Consider the following 26,210-nt stretch of genomic DNA (forward strand, 5'->3'; position numbering starts at 1 on the left):
TGTGAGCCATCAGCAGAGAAATGGTAGCTAAGATTGTTAGTGTGGGATCTCTGCAGGGAGACAGGATGAGCAAAGTGCCTAGGCCAGAGCCCCAAGGGACACTAAAGAGTTCAGCTGGAGACCCAAAGAAGGACCCATGGGTATTAACCTAAAGAGGGCACCTGTGATATTAAGATATATTAAGAAATATATATTTGGTCTTCCTTCATGGTTCCTAGAACAGAGCTTCTTAAACCCTTGTAACTTCCTGAGTAATAGGGATAATAGGAGTATCTTTTGTTACTCATAACAAGCCCCAGTCAAGGATACACAGTTTATGCTAATGACACAGATGGGGGCCGGCTGCCACAGGAACTAGCCATGTGATTAGAGGGTTATAACTTTCAGTCCCCTTTTCCACCCCCTCTAGATGGGGGTGGGTGTGGGTGGGCGGTACTGGAGATTGAGCTGATCCCCAACCCATGATTTAATCAGTGATGCCTACAAAATGGAAATCCCATGAAAACCCTGGAGGGCTTCCAGGTTGGTGAACACATCTGGGAGGATGCACCACCCCAAACTCCACAGACAGAAGCTCATATGCTCAGGACCATTCTGTACCTTCTCATCTGGCTTTTCATTTGTAACCTTTATAATAAACCTATAATAGTAAATAAAGTGTTTCCCAGAGTTCTGTGAGTCACTATAGCAAATTATCAAAACTAAGCAAGGGGTCACAGGAACCCCTGATTTACAGCTAGTTGGTCAGAAGTTCAGGTGACAACCTGGGATGCAATTAGCATGGGGGGGGGCAGTCTTGTGAGACTGAGACCCTAACTTGTAGGGTCTGTGCTAACTCTGAGTTGAATTAAATTGTAGGACACCTAGTTGGCATCCACAGAGAATCGGAGAACTGTTTGGTGTAAGGAAAAGTAATCCCCTATTCCTGTGAGTAAAGGAAACTAACTATGATACATCTTCAACTGACTGTAAAGAATGAACCTGGCCCAAAGAGAGGTCTGATCTTCGCACTCAGCTCCTGGGAGTTAATCTCTAAGCCCCTGGAATGTTCTGTGTGATAAGACTGCCTTTGTTTACCTGGGGGCTTTGGGCCACATGAGATGGTCTAACAATGTGATTTCTGGTGGGGGCTTTGGGTCACAGGCATCAGCTCAACCTCAGGAGGTGGCAGTACATCTCTTTGAAAAATGTGGGATCCTACAGTGGCACCTGAGCAGTGGCCCAAGCAGATGGGCTGGAAGGCAGGACCAAAACCAGGGTGAAGCCATGGATGCTGGTACATGAGACCCTAAGACCCATACCAAGGCCATGTACATAGTGGGTAACAACCAGATATCCTCTCTGATGCCAGAATGACATACCATGGTGGAGGAAGAGTAGCAATCAGGCTTTTATCACAGAGCATGGAGCCTGGGTCAGTTGACAGCTCTGGGTTGATATTTCCCAAACAGAGCTAATTGGAATGGGAATGAGATGGGATGGGATGGAATAGAACAGAACAAAATAGATGTAATTTGGCACCCAAAAGGCCATGTCATTTTCACCAAACATAGGACATAACATTAAGGTTGTAAAATTAGCATGGCTTAGTGATTGAGTGTGAGAGGGAGAAGGTGGGGAGAAGTCAAGGGTAAATCTCAGGGTCCTGGTTTGCCCAGTGTGATGGTACCATTTCCCGAGGTGGAAAACTGGGGCACAAAAAGGTTCAGAGACTTGTGCAAGGTCATACAGATAGTAAGAACTGGGATTAAAATTCAGCAGTCTGGTTCCAAAGTGTGTGCTCTTATCCAGTATATGGTGCTGCCTTCCACACAGAAGGGGGCAAAAGGTGCGATCTAATTTAGCAGAACAATAAAAAAGCATCTTCTGATTTCAACCTCAGTGAAGTCACCTGGGATCTTGGCCAGAAAAGTTTTAGTAAGGTGGGAAGAAAGGATGTTGGACTCAAGAAAGAATAAGAAACATGGGATGCCTGGGTGGCTCAGTCAGTTGACTCTTGATTTTGGCTCAGGTCTTGATCCCAGGGTCGTGGGAGTCGGGCTCCATGCTCAGTGTGGAGCCTGCTTAGGATTTTCTCTCTCTGTGCCCCTCTCCTCCACTCACACACACTCTCTCTAAAAAATAAAAATTAATTAAAAAAAAAAGAAAGAACAAGAAGCAGGATATGGAAACACCAAGAGAAGGAAATCACCACAGGAGGTGAAGGAGGCCAGGGGAGAAAGGCAAGGATTTTTTGGTTTGGAAGTGGTGATGGTTTCTAGGGTTGGAGGCACTGACGGTGGTTGTAGGGACAAGGGAAAAGATCTGGGAAAGGGGAGAGGATGAGTCTTCAAATATCCCTGCTGGAGGGAGGCCTCCAAAGAGGTGGAAATGCAGGAACTCCAGGGCTGAGGGGGTCTTGTCAGGACACAGGGGCCTTCACAGTCCAGAGATGGTGAGGAAGGTAGGGGGAGCTGGGAACACTTCACACTGAGACTTGCTAGGGAATAAGATGTTTAACTGTTTGCTGCCAAACTCGTAAAAACAGTTAAGGGAATGACAGTAATTTAAATACTGGAGAGCTCATCTGTTCCCCAGTCTAGATCAAAGCTACAGATACCCTGGATCAAAATCAGGACTTCCATAAACGTAGAGGAAGCTTCCTGCCTGCCCCCTCTGAAAAGAAATAATATTTGTATTTTCAATTACTCTAACTGAAATTTAGCATTTTATTCCATTACATATGTGGGCCACAAAGCACAGAGGAGTTAAAACTTCCTGCAACCCTGGGGCACCTGGATGGCTCAGCTGGTTGAGCTTCTGATTCTTGATTTTGGCTCAGGTCATTATCTAATAGTTCATGGGTTCAAGCCCCATGTCCAGGTTTGTAGTGACGATGCAGAGCCTCCTTGGGATTCTCTCTCTGCCCCTCCCCCACTCGTGCGTGAGCATGTGCTTACTCTCTCAAAAAATACATTTTAAAAACTTAAAAAGAGGGGCGCCCAGTGGCTCAGTCTGTTGAGCGTCCGACTTCGGCTCAGGTCATGATCTCACAGTCTGTGGGTTCGAGCCCCGCGTCAGGCTCTGTGCTGACAGCTCAGAGCCTGGAGCCTGTTTCCAATCCTGTGTCTCCCTCTCTCTCTGCCCCTCCCCCAGTCTCACTTTGTCTCACTCTGTCTCTCAAAAATAAATAAATATTAAAAAAACAAAAACAAAAACAAAAACTTAAAAACACTTCCTGCAACCTCAACACAGATTGTGGTCCCAAGTACTAATATGTACAACCTCTAGCATATTTTAACTGGAAAAAAAGGGGGTAGACAGTATGTGTAAGTATCTTGCCATTGTATCTACACGTAGAGAGAAAAACTGTGGTTTTCCACCCGAATCCCCCTGAAGGACCACGGTATTTCTCCCAGCTGCTAGAAGACTGGCTACTGCAGGCTTCAGACCTTTTGCAAACTGCACTTGGTCAAAGGGAGGTACCCCACCCAACCTTAAGTCCCCCACCACGGGGCAGAAAACCAATGACTGGTTGATTTCCGAATATAAAGGCCTCCTTGGCTCCATTCAGGACAAAGTTGGAGTTGGAGGGCCATCCCAATTTCAAAGCAACTTGTAAGATCAGCTGGTGCCCTTTAACTCCCTCTGCCTAATCCTGCTTCCTTCACTCTTTATAGGTGTTCCAAGAGTCTCCCTACTAAACTTCATGTGTGCAAACCTCCATCTCCAAGTCTGTTTTCTAAGAACCCAATCTGTGACAAAGTATATATGCTTGAAATGCACATATTTTTTCTAGTACAGTTTCCCAAGGGAAACTAGGTTACTTAAATGTCACACTTACCTGGTACTCAATCATTTTCTGTTCTTGGAAAAAGATTTGAATCCTGTGAAGACAGAGATTGGGGGGAGAAGGAGGAGAAAGAGAACAGAGCTGTGAGGGACCAGGCCCATCCTGGAACATGCAAAGTCCCTATGTAAATCTTGTATAAAAACCTATGCTTTAAATCACTGTGGTAGAAGAAAAAATATAGGGCCATTCAATTCAGAATGTGAATGCATAAAACAGACCCCCCAGGAAGTAAAAGCTGTTACCAAGTAAGAAGTGAAAATTTATTTAAAAAGAAAATCCTTAAAACTTAAATACCTGGCTCCATGGAGCCACATTCATGCTCTGAATAAGATCACCTTTGCACATGGACAATACGTTTTCTCTTAAAGGCAAAATTCTTCGGTTTTACCTCTTATTTACTTTTAAAGTTTGCACTTAGTTCACCTACTAGTTTTTATGAAATCCTATATTTAGGATGCTTTTTCTATAATAATGTTATTATTTTTTTAAAGTATAAACTGAAAAAAGGCTTTTGTAACTTATTACAAAGAACTTAAAGCAAAATAAAATAACTGCATAACATTAGTAAAACTAATAGTTACTTAAACTATGGCACAAATGATTACTAAAAGCTAAACCTTGTTATTCATCCGGAATATGGAATATTATTAAGTGTTGTCGTTAAAAAATAATTTTCAGCGAATGAGAACAAACAACTGTTACTTTTTTTTTTTTACTTTTTTTTTTTTAATGTTTATTTATTTTTGAGACAGAGAGACAGAGCATGAACAGGGGAGGGTCAGAGAGAGAGGGAGACACAGAATCCGAAGCAGGCTCCAGGCTCTGAGCTGTCAGCACAGAGCCCACCACGGGGCTCGCCCTCACGGACCGTGAGATGATGACCTAAGCTGAAGTCGGACGCTCAACCAACTGAGCCACCCAGACGCCCCAAACAACTGTTACTTTTTAAAAAATTGTATTTATTTATTTTGAGAGACAGAGAAAGAGAGCAAGCGGGGAAGAGGCAGAGAGAAGGAGAGACAGAATCCCAAGCAGGCTCCATGTCAGTGCAGAGCCCAACGCGGGGCTCAAACTCACAAACTGTGAGATCAGGACCTGAACCAAGATCAAGAGTCAGATGCTTAACCAACTAAGGCACCCAGGCGCCCCAACAATTGTTATTTTTAATTAAGGTGTTTAATTAAAGAGATAACTACGTGGCTTAAATTACAAAAGAAAAAGGGTAAATCATAGTTTAAGAGTATAAATATTTTACGATGTACTTGAATGTTTAATGTTAAAATCATCAATGGGATAACTCCTGATTTTAAAAATTATATCTTTTGTGGCTGTTCTCACTGAAGTAACTTGAGGTGTGTCATCCCAACTAGAAAAACCTGCTAGTACCCAGATTCTGATCTCTTCCACTAATTTCACCAAAAAGGAACTAAACCTCCTTGGGAAATGGCTGAGTCCACATCTGGAGCAAAGAACACAAAATGCACCTCTGTAATATTAAGTGCCAGAAAGCAAAGACACTTCTTCAGTGATGGGTCCTGGCAAAGGGACAGAGGAGCCAGCCTCACAGGCTCTAACCATGAGAGAAGGAGTGCTAGTTTCAAGGGGAAAAAATTCTTTCAAAATGAATACGTTCTCCTGGCTTTGTTTTACAGAAGTCTTTTCTCACTAATCTGACAAATCAATCATCTTTTGAAAAAGGAAAATAATTTTAAAGTGCTGGAAACATTCTCTGTCATAATCTAGGTGGTGGGTACATGAGGGTATACATGGAAAACTTCTTAACATATAGTGCTAAATGAGTTAATGATTTACTTTTAGCAGACAATAAATATCCACTCTCTCTTAATTGTATCAAAATGCTTTGAAATATTGTACAGGTCAGACAACATAAGTCATGTAGCACAGTTAGTGTGAAAGAGGCATTTAGCTGTCCTATCAGTAATAGAAGGACTGAGCAGTGAGCTTATTATGCTTTTGGAAATATTTTTTTCTTTCCTGAGGTATAATTTACATAAAATAAATGAATCCGGTTTAATTGTACAGTTCAATGAGTTTTGACAAATGTATTCACCCACATAACCACCACATTATCAGGATATGGAACATTTCCAGGAACATCCTGTTCACAAGATAGAATAATGAATTTGTCTTAATGATGCTAAGATTAACTACTTAGATTCCTGTCTCTAGAATAAAAAAAGTGATTTCCTTGAATGCTAAATAAAATATAGATACTTCTTTGCTTAAAAAATAATCAAGTTATACCAGTAAGTCAAAAAAATAGTTTAAAAAAAAGGAAGATCTACTGTTTGAATTTCATTTATATGAAGGTCAGAAACAGGCAGCCCTAACCTATGTCACCGCTTTGACTAGGCACTGCTTGGGAGGGGTGGGGGAAACCTTTGGGGTGCTGGAAATGTTCCCTGTTATGATCTGGGTGGTAGGTACATGAGTGTGCACATGTGGAACGATTCATTAAGCTACACACTGTTCTCTATGCACATCTCAAGTTAAAAAAAAAATCCCATTATTTTAAAAATATATGTGTAGAAAAACTTTTGGTATGAAATACAATAAAATGTTAGTGTTTCGATTTGGGTGGCAGGATGTTTCTTATTTTAATCTGTAACTGAAACACACACACAGGTACATACTTCATTATTTACAGATCATTATTCCACTGCTTTTTTTCATCATGAGGGAAGCCACAGGAGGGCTTTGAAAGCAGGAGAAGGTTCTCTGAGAGAACTGAACCGTCCACTAGGGACAGAGCTGGCAGGAAAGGCCTAAGGCCCAGCAAGCTGGGGCAGTTAATCCAGCTTTGGAGAACTACTCAATCCTCTAAAAGAGTATACTCCCTCCCTCACCCTCCTGAACTGAGCTACTCAGCTTTGGCCTGGTCTCCAAGGCTTCAAGGTTCCAGCTGAGTGGTGGTGAGGCAAACATGTCAGCGAATGGGTATCTGGAGGCCTGTGTTCTGTGGCCTGGGAAAGTCACTTCCTTCACTTTTAAATAAGATGGCAGCATCAATGGATGCAAAAACCATTGGCAAAAGCTGGGTGAAAAAATAGGGTATTTCTATAGTATCTAAATATCCCCCCCAAGATATTTATTAATTATAAAATGAGGGGGCGCCTGGGTAGCTCAGTCAGTTAAGTATCTGACTCTTGATTTTGGCTCAGGTCATGATCTCACGGTTTGTGAGTTTGATGTTCCATGCTTTTAGCACGGAGCCTGCTTGGATTCTCTCTCTTCCCCGCACTCTCTCTCTCTGCCTCTCCCTGGCCTGTGCTCACTCTCTCTCTCAAAATAAGAACGAAGTGAACTTAAAAAAAATAGCAACTTTGCCTTGGAGAAAGCTGGCAGATATCACCTTAACCTTAACCTTGTGATATTAACAAGTGATGAGACATAACATCATGTGCCCCCTGATATGATGCACTGTAACGGGCACAACATCCCTTCCGTGATATTCTGCCCAAAATGAATACTTGAATCTAATCACGAAGAAACAGACAAAAGCATACTGAGTGACATTAATACAAAATAGCTGACCAATGCTCTTCAAAAATATTGAAACTTTATGAAAGACAAAGACTGAGGAACTGATCCCAATTAAAGGAGACTAAAGGGATGTGTCAACTAAAGGTAGCAGGTGATCCCAAACTGGATTCTAGAATGAAAAAAGAAATGTTGCCATGAAATGGCATTATTGGTTCACATCTGAATATGGACTGTGGATTGGATAATGGTATCAAATGAGTGTTAACTGCCTGATTTTGAAAACTGCTAGTTATATAAGGAAAATGTTCTCATTCTTAGGAAATGTACACTGAAGTACTTTGGGGTAAAGGAGCACCATGTTTGTAACTTACTCTGAAAAACTTGAGAAAAAAAGCATAAAAATATATTTATAACATTATATTTAGAGAAAGAGAGGATGTGATTGTAAACATTTATCTAGGTGAACTTATATGAAGAACACATAAAAGCTGACAGTAATATTCCTGCAAATCTTCCAAGTAGAGTTTAATTAAAAAAAAATCTATAGCTATAGTAGGTCTGCTGCCACCAGAACTCTGAGAATCCAGGAACTTTTCTGCCCCTTGTCAGGATGGAGTGAATTCCCCACATTCCCAGAGGCCAGGTAAGGTGGCAAAAATGATAAGGGAGCAACCTAGAGTCCAGGAAGTGCCAGTAAGAGTAAGGGAATGGGTTGACCACATCCCATACTACAAGATGGCAGAATGCACTATGTTGGACCGAGGTCTCCTTCCCTTAAGAGAACACGCCTATCACACTTGACCTTCCCTGCTTTCCCCTTCACTTCGGTCTCTCTGAATCTTGGAACCAACCCTTTCCCTACCCTGAGCCATGGAGGGTCTCTGGAAGCAATGATGCCAAGTTGAGTCTTGCTCAGCTTCTGGCTAAGGGATGATGCTATTTCCTGCTACTTAGGAGTCTTTGCTCTGGCAAGAGGTCTCGGACCCTACGTTCCTCCTTCAGAAGAGATTCTTTTCCCAAGATCCCCTCTCTGGATCCAGAGGATCTTCTACCTGGCCTGCTACTCCCTCACAGCTCCATCTCTCAACAGTAACTCACCCTCAGCTGTAGCCCCAGGCAGGGCCTTCTGTAGACTTGACCAAGGTCCTGTGGAGCCCTGCTGTCAGCGAAGTGGTGGGACCCACAGGTGTACAGGGGACTCAGGTAACCTGAAGATAAACAGACCTCAAGGTAAGAGTCATCCACCAGTCCCTCCTCAATACTCTCTGAGGCTCAAGAGGAAGAAGTCTGCGGAGGACTATGCAGGAGACATAGCTGAGTGATGGCTCTGCTGTGGGTGTGGGGTAGGGGGAACTTCTGGAAAGACTGTGAGCCTTGGAATCATCAGACAGAAGACTGAACCAAGCAATTCCTCTAACTGACTGGGGGGAATCTAGGCCAAATAATTTACCTGCCTGGGGCTCAGTTTATTTATCTGTGAAAACAGGAATGATAAATGATAAAAATAATTTTTATTTTAATGTTTATTTATTTTTGAAAGGGAGAGACAGAACGTGAGTGGAGGAGGGGCAGAGAGAGAGAGAAAGACACAGAATCTGAAGCAGGCTCCAGGCTCTGAGCTGTCAGCACAGAGCCCGACGCAGGGCTTGAACTCGTGAACTGCGAGACGTTGGACACTTAGCCAACTGAGCCACCCACGCACCCCAATAAAAATAATTTTTAAAAGCCCATCTGTAGAGGCTTTCTATAAGTTACCTCATTTAATACAAAATTCAGGTATGGTTGAAAGGGGCTGAATTATGACTAACACTTTTATCCTTATCACTTAGGAAATTCCAAGGGTTTCAGAAGATCTGTGCCAGAAATGCACTGAAAGACCAAAAATATATTTCTTCTTACAAATCATAGTATCACACAGACTAAAATAAGAAGGGCAGGAAACAGTAATTGGGTGCACATGGTGAAATTAAAGAGACGTTGTTTTCTAACTTCTTTCAACAATAAGGTAAAATTATTTAGAAATTTTGTTTTTCACTAAAAAGCAGATTATTTTTCGGGGCGCCTGGGTGGCTCAGTCAGTTAAGTGTCTGACTTTGGCTCAAGTCATGATCTTGTGGTTCACGGGCTCGAGCCCTGCATCGGGCTCTGTGCTGACAGCTCAGAGCCTGGAGCCTGCTTTGAATTCTGTTTCTTCTCTCTGCCTCTCCCCACTTGTGCTCTCTCTCTGTCTCTCAAAAATAAATAAATGTTTTAAAAAAAAAAAGGCAGATCATTTTTCTACTAAAGGGCTTGTCTGCATAGCCCTAGTACAGCAGACAAAGCCACAGTGCCACATGCTCCAAGGAAGGAAATGTGAAAAACAAGGTTCCCCTCCTCCCTCAGCCTCAAGTTCTCCCCCAAACTGAGCAACACTGGGGGAAGGCAAAGTCAATCACTGTCTTTCTTGATAAAGAGTCAATCTTGGTAAGTGGTACCAACATGGAGTCAGTCTCCCCACTGCATTGTCAATGAAGGGGGGCAGGTGGCTCCCCCTACAGTCCCCCAACAGAAGCACAGCAGTCATCTTTAGGGCTACCATCTCTTCCTTACCTACATGAATCTGTCTCACACATCTGTATCACCAGTCCCTAGCATTTGAACTCAAAAGCCATGTTTTACTATATATTTACCATCATTTGGATGCTCTCAGGCATCAATTTTAAATCAGATCAGAGATCTCTCGTGAACTCAGTATCTTTTCCCTCAACTAGCTCTTCTCAGGTCACAGCTTTATACTCTTCAAGTTCTATAACATGTTTTAAAACTTTGGTAGGCTGCCTCACATTACTTATTTTTCAGAAATATCCTTGGGGCACCTGGGTGGCTCAGTTGAGTGTCTGACTCTTGACTTTGACTCAGGTCATGATCCCAGGGTCCTGTGATCCAGTGCTGCATCAAGCTCCACTCTCAGCATGGAGCCTGCCTGGGATTCTTCCTCTCTCTCCCTCTGCCCCTCCCCCCAGCTCGGGCTCTCTCTCTCTCTCTCTCTCTCTCTCTCTCTCAAAATAAATAAAATGGAAAAAAAAAACCACAAACAAACAAAAAAAAGAAATATCCTGGCTAAGGGTGCCTGACTGGCTTAGTCAGGAGAGCTTGAGACTCTTGATCTCAAAGTTGTGAGTTCAAACCCTACACTGGGCATGGAGCCTACTTAAAAAAAATATCCCGGCTATTCTCAAATGTATCATGTTCAGTATATAATGTAGAATTATTCTACTACACTAAAAAAAAAAAAAAATTTCTCCTTGGATTTTGCTTGATGTCATACAATTTAAATTTGCCCATTCATATAAGAAAATGTACACAATTTTGAAAAATATTGAGCCTTTTTTTTTAACGTTTATTTATTTTTGAGACAGAGACAGAGCATGAACGGGGGAGGGGCAGAGAGAGAGGGAGACACAGAATCAGAAGCAGGCTCCAGGCTCTGAGCCATCAGCCCAGAGCCCGACGCGGGGCTCGAACTCACGGACCGTGAGATTGTGACCTGAGCTGAAGTCGGACGCTTCACCGACTGAGCCACCCAGGCGCCCCGTTGAGCCTTTCAATCCAAGATCAAGATTTCTCCATTTAATCAAGACTTCCCTTACATTTCAAAACATCTTTATACTTTGCTTCATGTAGGTACTCCAATTCTCTTTTTATATTTATTGCTAGGTAGCCAATTGTTTCAGGTTCCTATTCTAAATGGCATGTTTTCATCCTCATAATTACTAACTGAAACTGAAAAGTCATCAATTTATTTTCCTATACTCATTTTAAAACAGCCACCTTACTGAATTTCTTTTTAATATTTTTTTTTAAGTTTATTTTTGCAGACAGAGAGAGAGAGGGAGAGAGCAAGCATGAGTGGGGGAGGGACAGAGAGAGAGGGAGACACAGAATCCGAAGCAGGCTCCAGGCTCTAAGCTGCCAGCATAGAGCTCGACACAGGGCTCGAACTCACGGACTGCGAGATCATGACCTGAGCTGAAGTCGGATGCTCAACCGACTGAGCCACCCAGGTGCCCCACTGAACTTTCTTAATATCTGTAATAGTTTGGAATGAATCGTCTTGAGCTTTGTATGTGTGTTGGGGGGTGGGGGGAGGTATGTAATTATTTCATCCACAAATACTTAACAGTTTTTTTTTTTCTCTTTTCTAAATGTGTTATACCTCTTCCCTCACTCTTTGATTACTGCATTCACTATACTCTAAAAGGTAAAATTACATTAGGGACAGGCTGCTCACTTGAATGCCAGGAAATTGGATACTGACTTTCAATTTGACATAAAGAAGGTCTTATTGTGTTTAAAACATATCAAAACAGTCTTACTTTACTATTTAAAAAAAAAATCCAGGGGCGCCTGGGTGGCGCAGTCGGTTAAGCGTCCAACTTCAGCCAGGTCACGACCTCGCGGTCCGTGAGTTCGAGCCCCGCGTCGGGCTCTGGGCTGATGGCTCAGAGCCTGGAGCCTGTTTCTGATTCTGTGTCTCCCTCTCTCTCTGCCCCTTGCCCGTTCATGCTCTGTCTCTCTCTGTCCCAAAAATAAATAAACGTTGAAAAAATAATAATAAAATTAAAATAAAATAAAATAAAATAAAAATCCAGGGGTACCTGGATGGCTCAGTCAGTTGAGTGTCCAACTTCAGCTCAGGTCATGATCTCATGGTTTGTGGGTTCAAGCCCTGCATCAAGCTCTGTGCTGACAGCTCGGAGATCGGAGCCTGCTTCAGATCGGATTCTGTGTCTCCCTCTCTCTCTGCCCCTCCCCACTCGTGCTCTGGCGCTTTCTCTCTCTCTCAAAAATAAACATGAAAAGAAAAAAAATTTAAAGAAATCCAGAACAAATGTTGAACTTTATCAAATTCTTTTTTATTATCTATCATCTATGTATCATCATCTATCATTTTTTAGCATCTATCAGGACTGTATGGTATTTTTCCTTTGACTTACTAACTAATATGGTAAAATTCATTAACAAATCCTTTAAACATCGAATTTACCTTGCATCTTTAGGATGAATTTCTTTGCTCTCAGAATGCATTATTATTTAAATGTATTGTTAATTTATTCTATTTTTGTTTTTTAGGATTTTGCATATATAGTCACAAAGTTGGTCTATGATTTTCTTTTGCAATGCCACCTTTTCCAGTTTTTGTAATCAATGCAACAATGATGTCTTTATAAAAAGAGGTGGTAATGCTTCCCTCCTTTATAAATTCTCTTGGAGAGTTTAACTATTTGAAAAATTATATGCTACTTGAAGTGACTTCAAGGCTCTATAAGAAATCTCCAACTGGACCATCCAAGTCTGATAGTTGACTTGTTTTTTGTTTATTTTTTGAGCAATAGGGGATGATGGGGCCCCTGGGTGGCTCAGTCAATTGTCCGACTGTTGGTTTCAGTTCAGGTCATGATCTCATGGTTCATGGGTTTGAGCTCTGCATTGGGCTCTGTGCTGACAGCTTGGAGCCTACTTGGGATTCTGTCTCCCTCTCTCTCTGCCCCTCCTCTGCTCACTCTCACTCTCTCTCAAAAATAAATAAACACTAAAAAAAGAAATAGGGGATGGCAGGAAGTGGTGTGCAGGCATCTTTCTGAATATTTGAAACTTTAGCTATTGATCTTTTAGTTTTCTTTCTCTTTGTATTGAAGTTTTATACAGCCATATAGTCCTAGAAAATAATGTTCTGCATCCTAGCTTTGAAATATATTAGTTTTTACAAAAATACTTTTTAATAATATGATTATTCTATTTTTTGCATTCCTATTTGTTTACCTGTTCATTCCTCCTGATTTGATAAGGTTTGCTAATGGTTTATCTATATTATCAATTTTTTAAAAATTAGATTTATTAGTTTCCCCTTTTTTCTTTAACTCATTAATTTCCCCTTTTACAGTTATTGATTCCTTCTACTTCTCATATATACCTTCTAACTCTCTCAATTAAATGTTTAATTAAGACAGAAAATAAAGGGGCACCTGGGTGGCTCAGTCGGTTAAGTGTCCGACTTCAGCTCAGATCATGATCTTACAGTTCATGGGTTCAATCCCTCCATCAGGCTCTGTACTGACACCTCGGAGCCTGGTGCCTGCTTCTGATTCTGTATCTCCCTCTCTCTCTCTCTCTCTCTCTCTCTCTCTCTCTCTGCTCCTCCCCCACTTGTGGTCTTTCTCTCTCTCAAAAAAAAAATTAAAAAAAAAAAAAAAAAAAGAAAACTATCCACAGTTTGGTATAAATCAATTGAAGACACTATCCCCCATTATCTTATCTGACCTTTTCAATCTTGATTTTTAAAAAATACAGTAAGATTTACTGTCACAGAATAAATGAAACCATGACTTAGATTTTATAATACATATGGATCATTTCATCAGGTTTTGACAATTCTATCATATTTCTGACAGGACGTTTCTTTTCCTTCTCCAGCTCCCAATCCCTCATTGTGGGAGCATGATGGAAATCTACCTGGCCCAGAGTGGGACCCTAGCAGTTTCCTGTCTGTGTGGGTCATTTTGTCACATGAGCTGACAACTCTTTCTCTACAAGAAGTCAATCTCCCAAGATGTTTTCTTTGCGATTAAGAAGACTGGAGCTCTGGCTCATGGTATAACTCAACATTTCAACCAGCTTTGCAAGTTTCTGATGCACAGTTCATATTTTATTATATGTAACTAGGCCACACTATTATATTTTTACCGATAAATACATAGGGGAATAAGGAAAGCTTCAACTAATATATGTAGAAGTAACAGTACAATTAGAAAATTATCATATGACAACCACAATAATAGTAGTTGATTCAGGCAAAAATCACTAATGGAGGGGCACCTGGGTGGCTCAGTCAGTTAAGTGTCAATCTCTTGATTTCTGCTCAGGTCATGATCTCACCATTGTGGCACTGGGCTCCGTGTTGGGGTCCGAGCTGGCTGTGAAGACTGCTTAAGATTCTCTCTCCTTCTCCCTCCGTCCCTCCCCTACTCTCTTTCTCTCTTTCAAAAAAAAAAAAAAAAAAAAAAAATCATTAACAGATACTAATACTAAGTGAATGAAAATTTGAGATCATTTAACATGGTCTCAAAATATCTGAGGTGGTCATACCTTAACCAAGTGATCAAAGTTAACATTACCAGCAATGCGACACACCAACATCATGCCTCTCATGACACATGGCACAATGAGGACACAATATCATTTCTGTGGTATTCCTGTCAGAAATATACATGATTCGGGGTGCCTGGGTGGCTCAGTTGGTTAAGTGGCCAACTTCATTTCAAGTCATGATCTTGTGGTTTGTGAGTTCTAGCCCCATGCTGGGCTCTGTGCAGACAGCTCAGAGCCTGGATGGAGGCTGCTTCGGATTCTGTCTCTCCTCTCTCTGCCCCTTCCCTACTTATGCTCTGTCTCTCTCCCTCTCTCTCTCTCAAAAATAGACATTAAGAAAATCTTTAAAAAATATACATGATTTTTTTAAAGTTTATTTTGAGAGAGAGAGAGAGAGAGAGAAAGCGTGAGAGAGCAGGTGAGGGGCAAAGAGAGAGGGAGAGAGAGACAGAATCCCAAGCAGGCTCCACACGGTCAGTGCAGAGCCCAGTGCAGTGTTCAAACCCACGAACCATGAGATCATGACCAGAGCTGAAGTCAAGAGTTGGACACTTAACCAACTGAGCCACCCAGATGCCCCTACATGATTTTAATCATGAAGAAGAATCAGAAAAACTTAAATTGAAGAACACCTTATAAAAATAATTGGCCTGTACTCCTCAAAATGTCAAGGTCAAAAGAAGCAAAAAGCAACTGAGAAAATATTCCAATTTTAACATAGGCTAAAGAGACATGACAACTAAATGCAACATGTAATCGTGAATTTGAATCCTGAACAAGAAAAAAGAATTGCTATAAAGGACATTATTGGGACAACTTAAAAAAATCTAAATAAGATCTGTAGATTATAATACTAACACCATAATAATAATAATAATAATAACAATAATAATAATAATAATACTATTTCAATGTTAACTTCACTGTTTTCAATAATTATATTATGGTCATATAAGGAAATACACATAGGGGTAAGGACCATCATGTATGCAACTACCAAATGGTTCAGAAAAAAAAATCAAAATCTACATATATATACATATATAGCAAGAAAATGAAATTATTTACACATATAGGAAAATATTCAGAATCTGGGTGAAGGGTGTAATAAGACTTCTGTACTATTCTTGCAACTTTCTTAACTCTAAAATTATTTAAAAACAAAACAAAAATCTCTTATGTTTGTGGAAAGGTAAGCAAGATGGGGGCACCTGTGAGTCAAAGAAGGAGGTTAGCTGCTTTCCCAGGTTAAGTCAGGTTGGATGGGAGGGACAGAGGCTTCTCCTCTGCCCAGAATGAATCCATCAGATCTTCTAGGTTCCCTGAAAAAGACTCCTTGCAGAGTATCCTATATTTGCTGAGCCTCAGGGCAGGTAGCCCCTGAAGAGACTCTTTCAAGCTACCTTATTCAGGTCTCTGCAAGCAAAGGTCAGTCTCCAAAGGCTAATAAGAGATTTTGACCAGGGGGCTCTGGACCCCTCCGAATATCTACAAAGAGCCATCCTCAACTTGTTAACTTCATTAATGGGACCCTTATTTCACATCTACTCCAAACCCATAGGGTCCATTTCACTGTGCATAATTTTGGCTTCCAGAGAGACTTAACAGAAAACAGGCAATCTCAAATGGCCAAGCCAGGGCTATAGATGAGAAACCAAAGAGTTTTGTTTTTGATTTTTTTAATTTTTAAAACAATATTTTAGGGGCGCCCGGGTGGCTCAGTCGGTTGAGCATCCAACTTTGGCCCAGGTCATGATCTCACAGTTCGTGAGTTCGAGCCCCACATCAGGCTCTGTGCTGACAGCTCAGAGCCTGGAGCCTGCTTCACATTCTGTGTCTCCCTCTCTCTCTGCCCCATCCCCACTCATGCTCTGTCTCTCTGTCGTAAAAATAAATAAAAGATTTAAAAAAATTTTTTTAAATATTTTATTTATTTTGAGAGAGAGAGAGAGAGAGACAGAGCTTGAGCGGGGGAAGGGCTGAGGGAGACGGAGACACAGAATCCAAAGCAGGCTCCAGGCTCTGAGCTATCAGCATACAGCCCAACGCAGGGCTTGAACGCACGAACTGCGAGATCATGACCTGAGCTGAAGTAGGACTGAACCACCCAGGCGTCCCTTGGTTTCAGAGTTTTGGACAAAACTTCCCATGGTATGAATGTTTTGCCTTCAGATTATTTCTATGATTCTATTTAAGTCAAGCTCAAAAATAGGCAAAATTAATCCATGATATTAGACCCAGCAGTGGCAATGGGTACTGATTGATACAAAAGGCTTCAGGGTGCAAGAGATGATGTCTATATTGATCTTGGTTGAATTTACATGATTTTCCTCAATGTAGAAATTCACCGAGCTATACCCTTAGGATAAGCATACTTCACTGTATGTATGTTATACCTCAAGTTTTAAAAAAGCGTATTTAATTATCTGGAAAAATGTCTGTGGTACAAATAAAATGAAATAATTTGTATTCAAACTTAAAAAACCTTCACACATAGCTACATACTGCCTCTTTCTTCCTACCCCCCAGGTATGAGTGTTCCCCCTCCTCTTTTTTTTAAGTAGGCTCCATGCCAATGCGGGGCCTGAACTCACCACCCTGAGATTAGGACCTGAACTGAAACCAAGAGTCGGACGCTTAACAGACTGAGCCACCCAGATGCCCTGAATGTTCTAATTAGGGTTCAAAACAGATAACATTAATCAGTAACGTTAGAAGCTGGGAGAATGGTTTCCCCTTGGCAGGGTGTAACAGGGAAAGGGTATTATGGAAGCTTTCAGGGTGCTACAACATTGTTTTCTGACCTGAGTACATTACCCCAGGGCTTTCCCTTTGTGGTAATTCATTGAGCTGTATATTTATGTATATTTCTGTATGTATCTTATATCTCAGTAAAACGTTTAAAAAAAAGATGGGGCGCCTGGGTGGCATCTGATTCCTGACTTTGGCTTAGGTCATGATCCCAGAGTCATGGGATCCAGCCCCAGGTCAGGCTCTGGGCTGAGAGTTGAGCCTGCTTAAGATTCTCTCTCTCCCACACCTCTCTCTCTCTTCCCCTTTGCCCCTCTCCCTTGCTGGAGTGTGTATGCTCTCTCGCTCTCTCAAATAAAATAAGATAAAATAAAATAAAAACATTAAAAAAAAATTATTTGCTCTCCAACCTGGCACTAAATACAATGTAGGTGTCAAAGGAAAATAGCACAAGAAAAAGAAAACACCCTAACTCCTTATCTAAGCTCATGACTTCTGCATCAAAACAACTACCTGTCTTTGATTCTGTGCAATTGAAAACAGAGACTATCTGCTCTAAAAACTAAAGCCTGATGTGAATGGCTTCTGACAGATATTTAACTGCCTTACCTTTCCGCTTCCTTTGTTTCAGAAAATGTTACAGTTATTGTGCTTTGTCTGAGGACTACATGAGAATTGGATATAATATTTTAAAAAACAAAATACTGTTTTGGCATTTTACCCCTTCATTAAGCTAATGGTCAAAATCTTATATCCGTTTTATTTGTAATCTTGTCTTGGCCCATCTTAATCAGCATTAGTTTGACTTTAATTTCAATGAAGAGCAGTTTCTAAAAGTAGCTTCAAGTTTTGATTTTGTGGTTTTATCTTTACTGAATTATTCTGCCAGGATATTATAAGGAACAGATTCAAGGAGGTCAAATGTGTCATGCCTAAAAAATACAGAACAAGGCAAGAAGATTCTTAGAACACAGTAACTTCCAGATCCAGTTTCTTTTCCTTATATTATTTATTTATTTATTTTTCTTTTTTCCCCAACCTTTCTGAGGTATGGGACATATAATATTGTAGAAGTTTAAATTTTTTTTTCAACGTTTTTATTTATTTTTGGGACAGAGAGAGACAGAGCATGAACGGGGGAGGGGCAGAGAGAGAGGGAGACACAGAATCAGAAACAGGCTCCAGGCTCTGAGCCATCAGCCCAGAGCCCGACGCGGGGCTCGAATTCACGGACCGCGAAATCGTGACCTGGCTGAAGTCTGACGCTTAACCGACTGCGCCACCCAGGCGCCCCAATGTAGAAGTTTAAAGTGTACAATGCCATGACTTGATATATGTATATATTGCAAAATAATTGCCACAATAGTGTTAACACTTCCATCACCTCACATAATTAGTTTTTTTTTTTTTGGTATGTGTGTGTTAACAACATTTTTAAGTTAAGCCTAGATAAAAGTATTTTCCAAACACTCTCAAAGTTTGTTCCTTTGGCAAAATCTTTTACAAGATCAATTTAGATACTTACTCAGTAAATTCTTTGTTTTTTAACCACAGGCAAAGACACATCCATCCTAGCTGCCATGGAGTCAGAATAGATTTCCAGAAACCAGACTCATTCTTGGGATGCTGTCACAGACGGATACATCATTACTGTTGCCAGAAAGGACCTTAAAGGAAACATTTAAAGAAATATGCACTAAATGCTTGGCAAAAGCAATAGAAGACACATCTTTAATAACATATTACTTTAGATAAGTTTAACACTTGGTCCTTTGAAAGCACTTTCTTTGACGCTGGGACAATAAAAAGGGGAAGGAGGTTTCAGAGTTTTTGATGTGGGCTTTTGGGAGAGACTGAACTGAACTGACTGCTCATCAGCTGGAGAGTGTCACAGGGGTGAAGTGTGCTCCCATTATGCAGGACTGCAGACTCAAATCCTTAACTCTCCCATCCCCAACCTCTAAATTTCCCAATCCTTCTTAACACCCATTAAGCTTCCTAATCACAGACATATATGGCGCCCCAATCTACAACAAAGGATCTTGTAGTCACTGATATTCCCGGATGTCCAAAAATGACCATCAGAGACCGCTAGCCAGTGACTACAAAGCTCACTGATCCATTCTGATTGCCCAACAGAGAATTACACAGATCACCAATCACGAACCCACACTGATCTCCAATGATACCCCAATGACTGAATATCAATCGCTGACCCCCACAGACCCACCTCCCCCCCACAATTACTGACAGTCCCATTCGCTGACCCCCACTGATCCGTATGTTCTCCATTCCTTGATTTACAAAAGTTCAATCACTAATACCCTCAGATTCCTCCCATCGATGATCTAAAGGAAGTGTCAATCACTGATGGCCGAAAGCATTTCTCTAAACCTTGGTCCCCATTAACCCTTCTCATCAGTTAACCTCAAAGTTTCCACAATCATCACTTCCAGGTACCCAAACAGAACTCAGAACCTCCAATCACGGACCCTCTCAGGCTTCCGATCATTGCGCTCTAATGCTGTTCAAATAAATGTTTTTGAAGCACCCACTTGGCTCCAGACCCCTAAAGACCACTGTAAACTGATCCCCACTCACTGTGCCAATCAAGAAATCGAGAACCCTCCTTCATTGATTCCCACATACTTCTAATCCATCTTCACAGACACTGCCACTGACTCCCACAAACCTCCTCCCGCCCCACAGACCCCCACGAGGTTCACAAGTCCAATCACTTAACCTCTTCAGTACGCTCGTCACTGACCCTTACGGGCACCCATGACTGACCCAAAAGGGCCACCGTAGTCGTCCGATCACTATCTTACAGAAGTCTTTAATTTTGACTGTTTCTCATACTGACCTTTCCCATTTTTCCTGGATCCGCGCCCATAACCCGAAATTGATCTTCGTACCACGCCGCCTCACCGCAGTATAATCTCTTCCCATCCCGAGTGGCCAGTGCGCAGACTCAGTCGCGACTCTGAGGCTGTCGGCCTCCACCTGGCAACCTTCCAAACGAACAGGATTCTGGGTTTCTGAACTTTAACAGAAGGCCTGATGGCCGCTCCCTCTTGACACCTTGTTGGAGGCAGCCATGTTTAAATCTGTGCCGTACAGTAGTGATTAGGCCCTTTGTTAGACCAGAGGGTTAAGCTGTTTTAGGGCTGGGAGAAACAAGTGCTCCTGGGGCTGCAAACACAGACGTCCCGCCTGCTTTTAGCATCTCAGAAGCCCAAACCGGCTGTGACCAATATGGAGGCGACCTAACCTCCAAGCTGAGCTTTCTTTGTCTCCAGCAGGGCAGGCGCTGAGGTAAGATGGCCTCGTACATTTATACCGTTTCTTACGTGTAATGGGCGGGGCCGCCTTATAGGAGGAGCTCCCCCCAAAAAGGTGAAACTTCTCTTCCAACGGCTCTTGGAGTTGGAGAGCAGCTAAGATGCTCTTCCCTTGGGGACACTGAGGCCACCGGAGGAAGGGTCGAGAGCTCCGGTGAGGGCGGAGCCATGGGAGAGGGCGAGTAAGAAGCTATTGGCTCTTACCGAAAGAAAATGTTGGAAACAGGGACTTTTTAAATTTTTTTTTTTTTAGGATTTCAACTATTTTAAATAAATGATAATTAAGAATTTTAGCACTCTATGTTTTTGCTGCTGATATGAGAGATCCCATAGGAAATAAAAAAAAATTAGAGAGACATAATTCCCTGCCTTGTGTTAATGCTGGGCCAGATATACAGGGACTTTGTCTTAAGTAGTGTTACAAAATAAAAATTCAGGTGAGTAAATTTGAACATCTTGTTGAGTTTATTGAATGATTCATGAATCAGGCCACATCCCATCTAGCAAGTCAAAAGGAGCTCCCCGAAGTTGTACAAAATGGAAAGCTTTTATAGGAAGATGGGGCGGGGCGGTGTGGGAAAGGGGCAAGAAAGTTATTAGCAAAAGAAAGGATTGTTCCAGGCAAGGTCACCTTCCTTTAGGTGGAAGAGTAGGGAGTCTTTTTAGGTGGATAACTGACCCATATGGATCACCAGGTTTGTCACTGAACACAAAGGGCACCTAGCTTGGGTGCATCAGCCAAATGATTGACCCATGTCTTTTGGTTTGAGCAAATGGATTTTACTATTTGCAGGTAGTACGGAGACAGAGATAGTCCACAAAGTTCTGTCTCTAACACAAACTTCAGGACCAATTTATACTGCTAGCGGGCAACCTTTTGGTAGGCTATTCTTGCAATTAAGAAGTGGTCACAGGAACTGAGAAAACCTTTATAAAAATTGTTCAAGCATAACTTAACAGGGGTTTGCTTAACTCCCAATTTCCCAGGAACATTTATGATTTTTTTTGTTCCCAGACATCTGCTCAATTGAATAACTTTGGTGGGTTTCCAGGAACAGGGAAGTTCTCAAGGACTCATAAAGCTGAAAAACAAACATGCTGAGAAACAAGATAGTTTATTTAATTTCTCACTGTGGTCCCTGATGAGCTAATCCTTAACTAACATAATTTCATTTTAGGGGGATGGAGAGGGACCAAGTAACAGTTTACCTCATTGGTTCTAATCAGAAAATTCCTGATATACTGGTTAATGATGAAGTTTTGGGGTGATGGTGGGGTCTGGACCCGAGGGCCAAGAAAGAATTCTTGAAGACATCTTTGGTGCAAAAAGGTGATTTTATTAAAGCATGGGACAGGACCCATGGGCACAAAGAGCTGTACAGGGGTTGTGACAAGTAACTCATTATATACCCTCAGGTTGGGAGGAGGTCAGGGATAGAGTATGTCTTTAAGGGATTTTGGAAGCAAGGTTTCCAGGACCTTGAGGGGCTAACTGTTGCCAGGGAAACACCATTTATCACTGTTTAATAAAACCTAAGTGATGAGACCCTTCAGATGCATATCGGGGACCATAAACTTGGAGCATGATTGCCAGCATATATCCTGGGTCAGTTGAGATAAAGGAAGTGGACAATGTTAAGCCGGGATCTCTTTTGCCCCCAGAAAAGAGTCATCCTTGAGGCAGCTGAGCTCGTAGAGGGAGGTCACTCTGCCTGTTTCAAGGACTTGTCAATGGGCTGTAGGCAGAAAGGGAATTTAATTTTTCATTCGCCTTAGTTTCCCCCATTACCATGGCAAGCACTTAAACCCCTTCCTTTGTTCTTGGGTGAACCAGGAGTGTCCAAAGAATATTTCCTTTGTTCTTGGGTGAACCAGGAGTGTCCAAGGAATATCACACAGATCCCACCTGGGGTGGGGGTGGGGGTGCTAGCTTGTACTTTATCCTTCAGCCTGCCTCATGCTCCTTCATCAATTAAGACTTACGTTTCTACGGGAGGTTGAAACTACAGTTAAGTTAGGTAGTATTAAGCCCTGGTTTGGAGGCTTAGATAAATGACACGATTTGGGGCTTGTGGTTTTCTTTCTAACAGTGGCCTGCCCCGGATGCTGACCTGAGACAAGGATGTGAGTGTGGGCAGTTTTTTTGGCAGGTAGGGGCTAGGGAAGTGACAAAGGAGGAGTGGAACCCAATACAGAGTGTATCAAGGAGTGTATCCCTGTGAACAATGGGAGCTCAGTGCTGTGGGCAACTCTGGAAGACAGTGTAGATACAAGTTGTCTCGTTCAAGGGCCACTGAAGCTGAGATATTTGTACATCATTTCTCATTCCTCGTTTTTGGGTGCTACTACAAGGGCCTTAAAACTCTAGCACTTCTAGCCTGTCTCATGGGCAAGGTCTCAGGCAGAGTCTGTAGGAACTGTATGCAGAGTGTGTAAGCAGAGTTTCTGTTAGGCCCCATTTACTAATCATCTTCTTCTTCTTCTTAAGTTTATTTATTTACTTTGAGAGAGAGAGAGTGCAAGCAAGAGAGAGAGAATCCAAGCAGGCTCTGCACTGCCAGTGCAGAGACTGATGTGGGATTTGAACTCACGAACTGCAGGATCATGACTTGAGCTGAAGTCAGACACTTAACAGACTAAGCCACCCAGGTACCTCTTCTTTTCTTTTTAATGTTTATTTATTTATTTATTTATTTTGAGAGAGAGAGAGAGAGAGAGAGAGAGAGAGAGAGAGAACACACCAAGCAGAGAGAGAGGAGAGAGAATCCCAACAGACCCTGTGCTGTCAGCATGGAGCCCAATCTCAGATTATGACCTGAGCTGAAATCCAGAATCAGACTGGTTAGCCGACTGAGCCACCCAGGCACCCCTGTTTACTCAGGTTCTATATTTTGCCTGTGAATAAGCCAAAGAGGCTATGTTCCCACTTCAAGGGGGAAGCAAGAAAGCTAATCATTCTCTGGGTTTTGTCCTGCGCCCAAACACCTGATGATATCCAATAAGAGCCAGATCCCAAACGTGTTCCAGGACATAGCTTCAAACAAATCTCTGCTGACCCTGGCATCAACACCCCCTACCGTTGGTGATTTACAGAATAACACCTATTGTTCATCAAACTCTTGCTTTGATTGGACCCTACCCTGGATTCCTGAAAGAAACTGAGTACTCTAAACCCCTTTCCAATGTAAACACTTAACCACAAGTGATGATGAGACTCATTCTCTTTTCCTTCCTGAGTCTCCCAGACGCTCTGTCTGCTATTCTCTGTTTGTCACTCACACTTTTCAGTAAACTCTGTCTTCACTTTCTCCAGCTCTCATTAGATTTCTCACCTGCATAAAGCCAAGGACCCTCTTGGCTGGTCCTGTGGAACCGTCCTGAGTCCTCAGACCCAGCCTGCCTGCATCATACTGACAGCATTCATTTCATAGCACCCAAAGCAGTGCTCTACGTATCATAGACATTGGAATCTTTAGGAATGGTTACCTTGTCTTATGAAAATAGCTTTTTAAAAAAACATAATTCCAATTGGTCATCATACTAACTGGTGTAACAGCTGACCCCCAAAATGGCTACCTGTTGCCATTAACACCTTTGTGTAGTCCCCTTCCACATTGGACCAGGGCTGGTCTAGGAGGCTAATAAAATACAGTAGAAGTGATGGCACACCACTGCTAAGATTAAGTTATAAATGATACCTCTTCTGTCTTCAAGGTGTGGTCACTTGCTCTCTCTCTGTCTCTCTCTCTTGCTCTCTCTCTCAAATAATTTACTCTGGGAGAAGTTAGTTGTCATGTCATGAGGATGCTGACACAGCCTATGTAGAGGCCCATGTAGCAAGGAACTGAAATCTGCCAACAGCCAGGGAGGAACTGATACCCTCCCCATCCAAGTGGGTCATCTTGGGAGCAGATCCTGCAGCCCTGGTCAAACCTTGACATGCTGCAGGCCTTGCCAATAACAGATTGACTGCAACTGCATGAGAGACTCAGCACTCTAACCAGCAGCTCCCGTATTGTTGACTTTCAGAAACTGTGTGAGATACTAAATGCTTGTTTTAAACTGTTGAGTTTGGGAGTAATTTGTTATACAGCAATAGATAACTGATGCTGTGGTAAAAATACTATAATTGATGTCTTTGGATTTCTTAAAGACGTCCTTAAACTTGTGAGATTTTTCTTTCAGATCAGAGAGGATTATTAGCATTTTCCTCTTGTCCTGCATGATGGAGCAATCATTGCTTTGCTGGAGCCAAGTTAGTGGAAGAAAGACTCTTGGAATAAGATTGCAAATTTAGATACAAAACTATTTCATGTCCTACAGGGCAATAAAAACCAAACCTTTAAGGTTATCTTTCCTGTAAAAAAATCAATTTGCATCTGTAATAGACTAATAGATGAAATGCATCAATTTTTTGCAAGTGAATACCTAGCTATGCATATGCATAGTCTGAGTCCTAATTAGTAAAAAGCCAATTACACCTGTATTCCACTAAAGTAGTAGGATCTCAAACTGGTGCAATTTTATTTTTTAATTTTTTAAAACATTTTTATTTATTTTTGAGAGAGAGACAGAACATGAGTGGGGGATGGGCAGAGAGAGAGGGAGACACAGAATCCGAAGCAGGCTCCAGGCCCTGAGCTGTCAGCACAAAGCCCAACATGGGGCTCAAACCCACCAACTGTGAGATCATGACGTGAGCCAAAGTCAGACTCTTAACCTACTGAGCCACCCAGGCACCCTCAAACTGTGCAATTTTAATCCCCAGGGTACATTTGGCAATGTCTGGGGACAGTTTTGGTTGTCACCATCTGGGGGGGTGGGAGGGGAAGGATGGGCAGAATGCAACTGGCACATGGTGGGTAAAAGCCAGGGATGGATGCCCCCAACCATTCTACAATGCAGAAGACAACCTTCCACAACAAAGGATTATCTGGCCAAAAATGTGAACAGTGCTGAATTTAGAAAACCTTCACTAGAATGGCTTATTAGACCTTGGGTCAACTTTTATTTAAAAAAAAATTTTTTTTTAATGTTTATTTTTTAGAGAGAGACAGAGAGCGTGAGCGAGCACGAGTGGGGGAGGGGCAGAGATAGATGGGGACACAGAATCCAAAGCAGGCTCCAGGCTCTGAGCTGTTAGCACAGAGCCTGGCATGGGACTCCAACTCACCAGCAGTGAGATCATGACCTGAGCCGAATTCGGACGCTTAACTGACGGAACCAGCCAGGTGTCCCAACCTTGGGTGGGTTTTTGGACCATGCTCTGGTATGACTTTGAAGAGTCACACAGGATGACATAGTAATGTTTCCTTATTTCCTAGTTTTTTAAAATAACTTTTCTTAATGCAAAATTGGCAAAATAGAAGTTAAATCTGGATAATGAGTACATAGTGATTAATCTTTTCTCTCTGTTTTTGTAAATATTTTTGTGAAAAAAAGAAAAAAACTGTAAATTCTTATCTTTAGCTTATGGTCAGTGCCATGTATGAGGGCCCATGACTGAAGATCATGTTTAGATATAATGTTTAAGTCTAAAGATGTTCTTCTTTTACAACTTGGCCCCTATACTCTGCCTTTCTCTTAAGTCCAGTGCTTCTGAATTCTAGCTAAATCTTAAAGTCACTCAGAAACTTAAAAAATACCAATGATTG

At 41.9% G+C, this 26,210-nt stretch overlaps 1 protein-coding gene and 1 long non-coding RNA gene across 13 annotated transcripts in view; one reads left to right on the plus strand and one right to left on the minus strand.

The window, feature by feature from the left end:
* The window catches only part of ZNF793 (zinc finger protein 793), a 28,612-nt gene extending 8,281 nt beyond the window's left edge, over positions 1-20,331 (minus strand). For 2 of the 9 annotated variants that reach the window (XM_047836907.1, XM_047836904.1), the window contains exons 1-3: positions 20,079-20,331; positions 18,741-18,882; positions 3,824-3,866 (exon numbers count right to left, since the gene is read on the minus strand). In XM_047836907.1, coding sequence (XP_047692863.1) covers positions 3,824-3,866; positions 18,741-18,781 — 84 coding nt within the window. In that variant the 5' untranslated portion in view covers positions 18,782-18,882; positions 20,079-20,331. Of the gene's footprint in view, positions 1-3,823; positions 3,867-8,434; positions 8,545-18,740; positions 18,883-19,816; positions 19,883-20,078 lie in introns of those variants that run through there. The other 7 variants (XM_047836909.1, XM_047836908.1, XM_047836912.1 and 4 more) reach the window with 5 other exon arrangements.
* Positions 20,332-20,401: 70 nt separating this feature from the next.
* LOC125153630 (uncharacterized) overlaps positions 20,402-26,210 on the plus strand; it is a 29,372-nt gene continuing 23,563 nt past the window's right edge. For all 4 annotated transcript variants that reach the window (XR_007147522.1, XR_007147524.1, XR_007147525.1 and 1 more), the window contains exon 1: positions 20,402-20,530. This is a non-coding gene — a long non-coding RNA (uncharacterized LOC125153630). The remainder of the gene's footprint in view (positions 20,531-26,210) is intronic.

The sequence above is a fragment of the Prionailurus viverrinus genome, chromosome E2 (assembly GCF_022837055.1).
Source record: "Prionailurus viverrinus isolate Anna chromosome E2, UM_Priviv_1.0, whole genome shotgun sequence".
NCBI classification, from domain to species: Eukaryota; Metazoa; Chordata; class Mammalia; order Carnivora; family Felidae; genus Prionailurus; species Prionailurus viverrinus.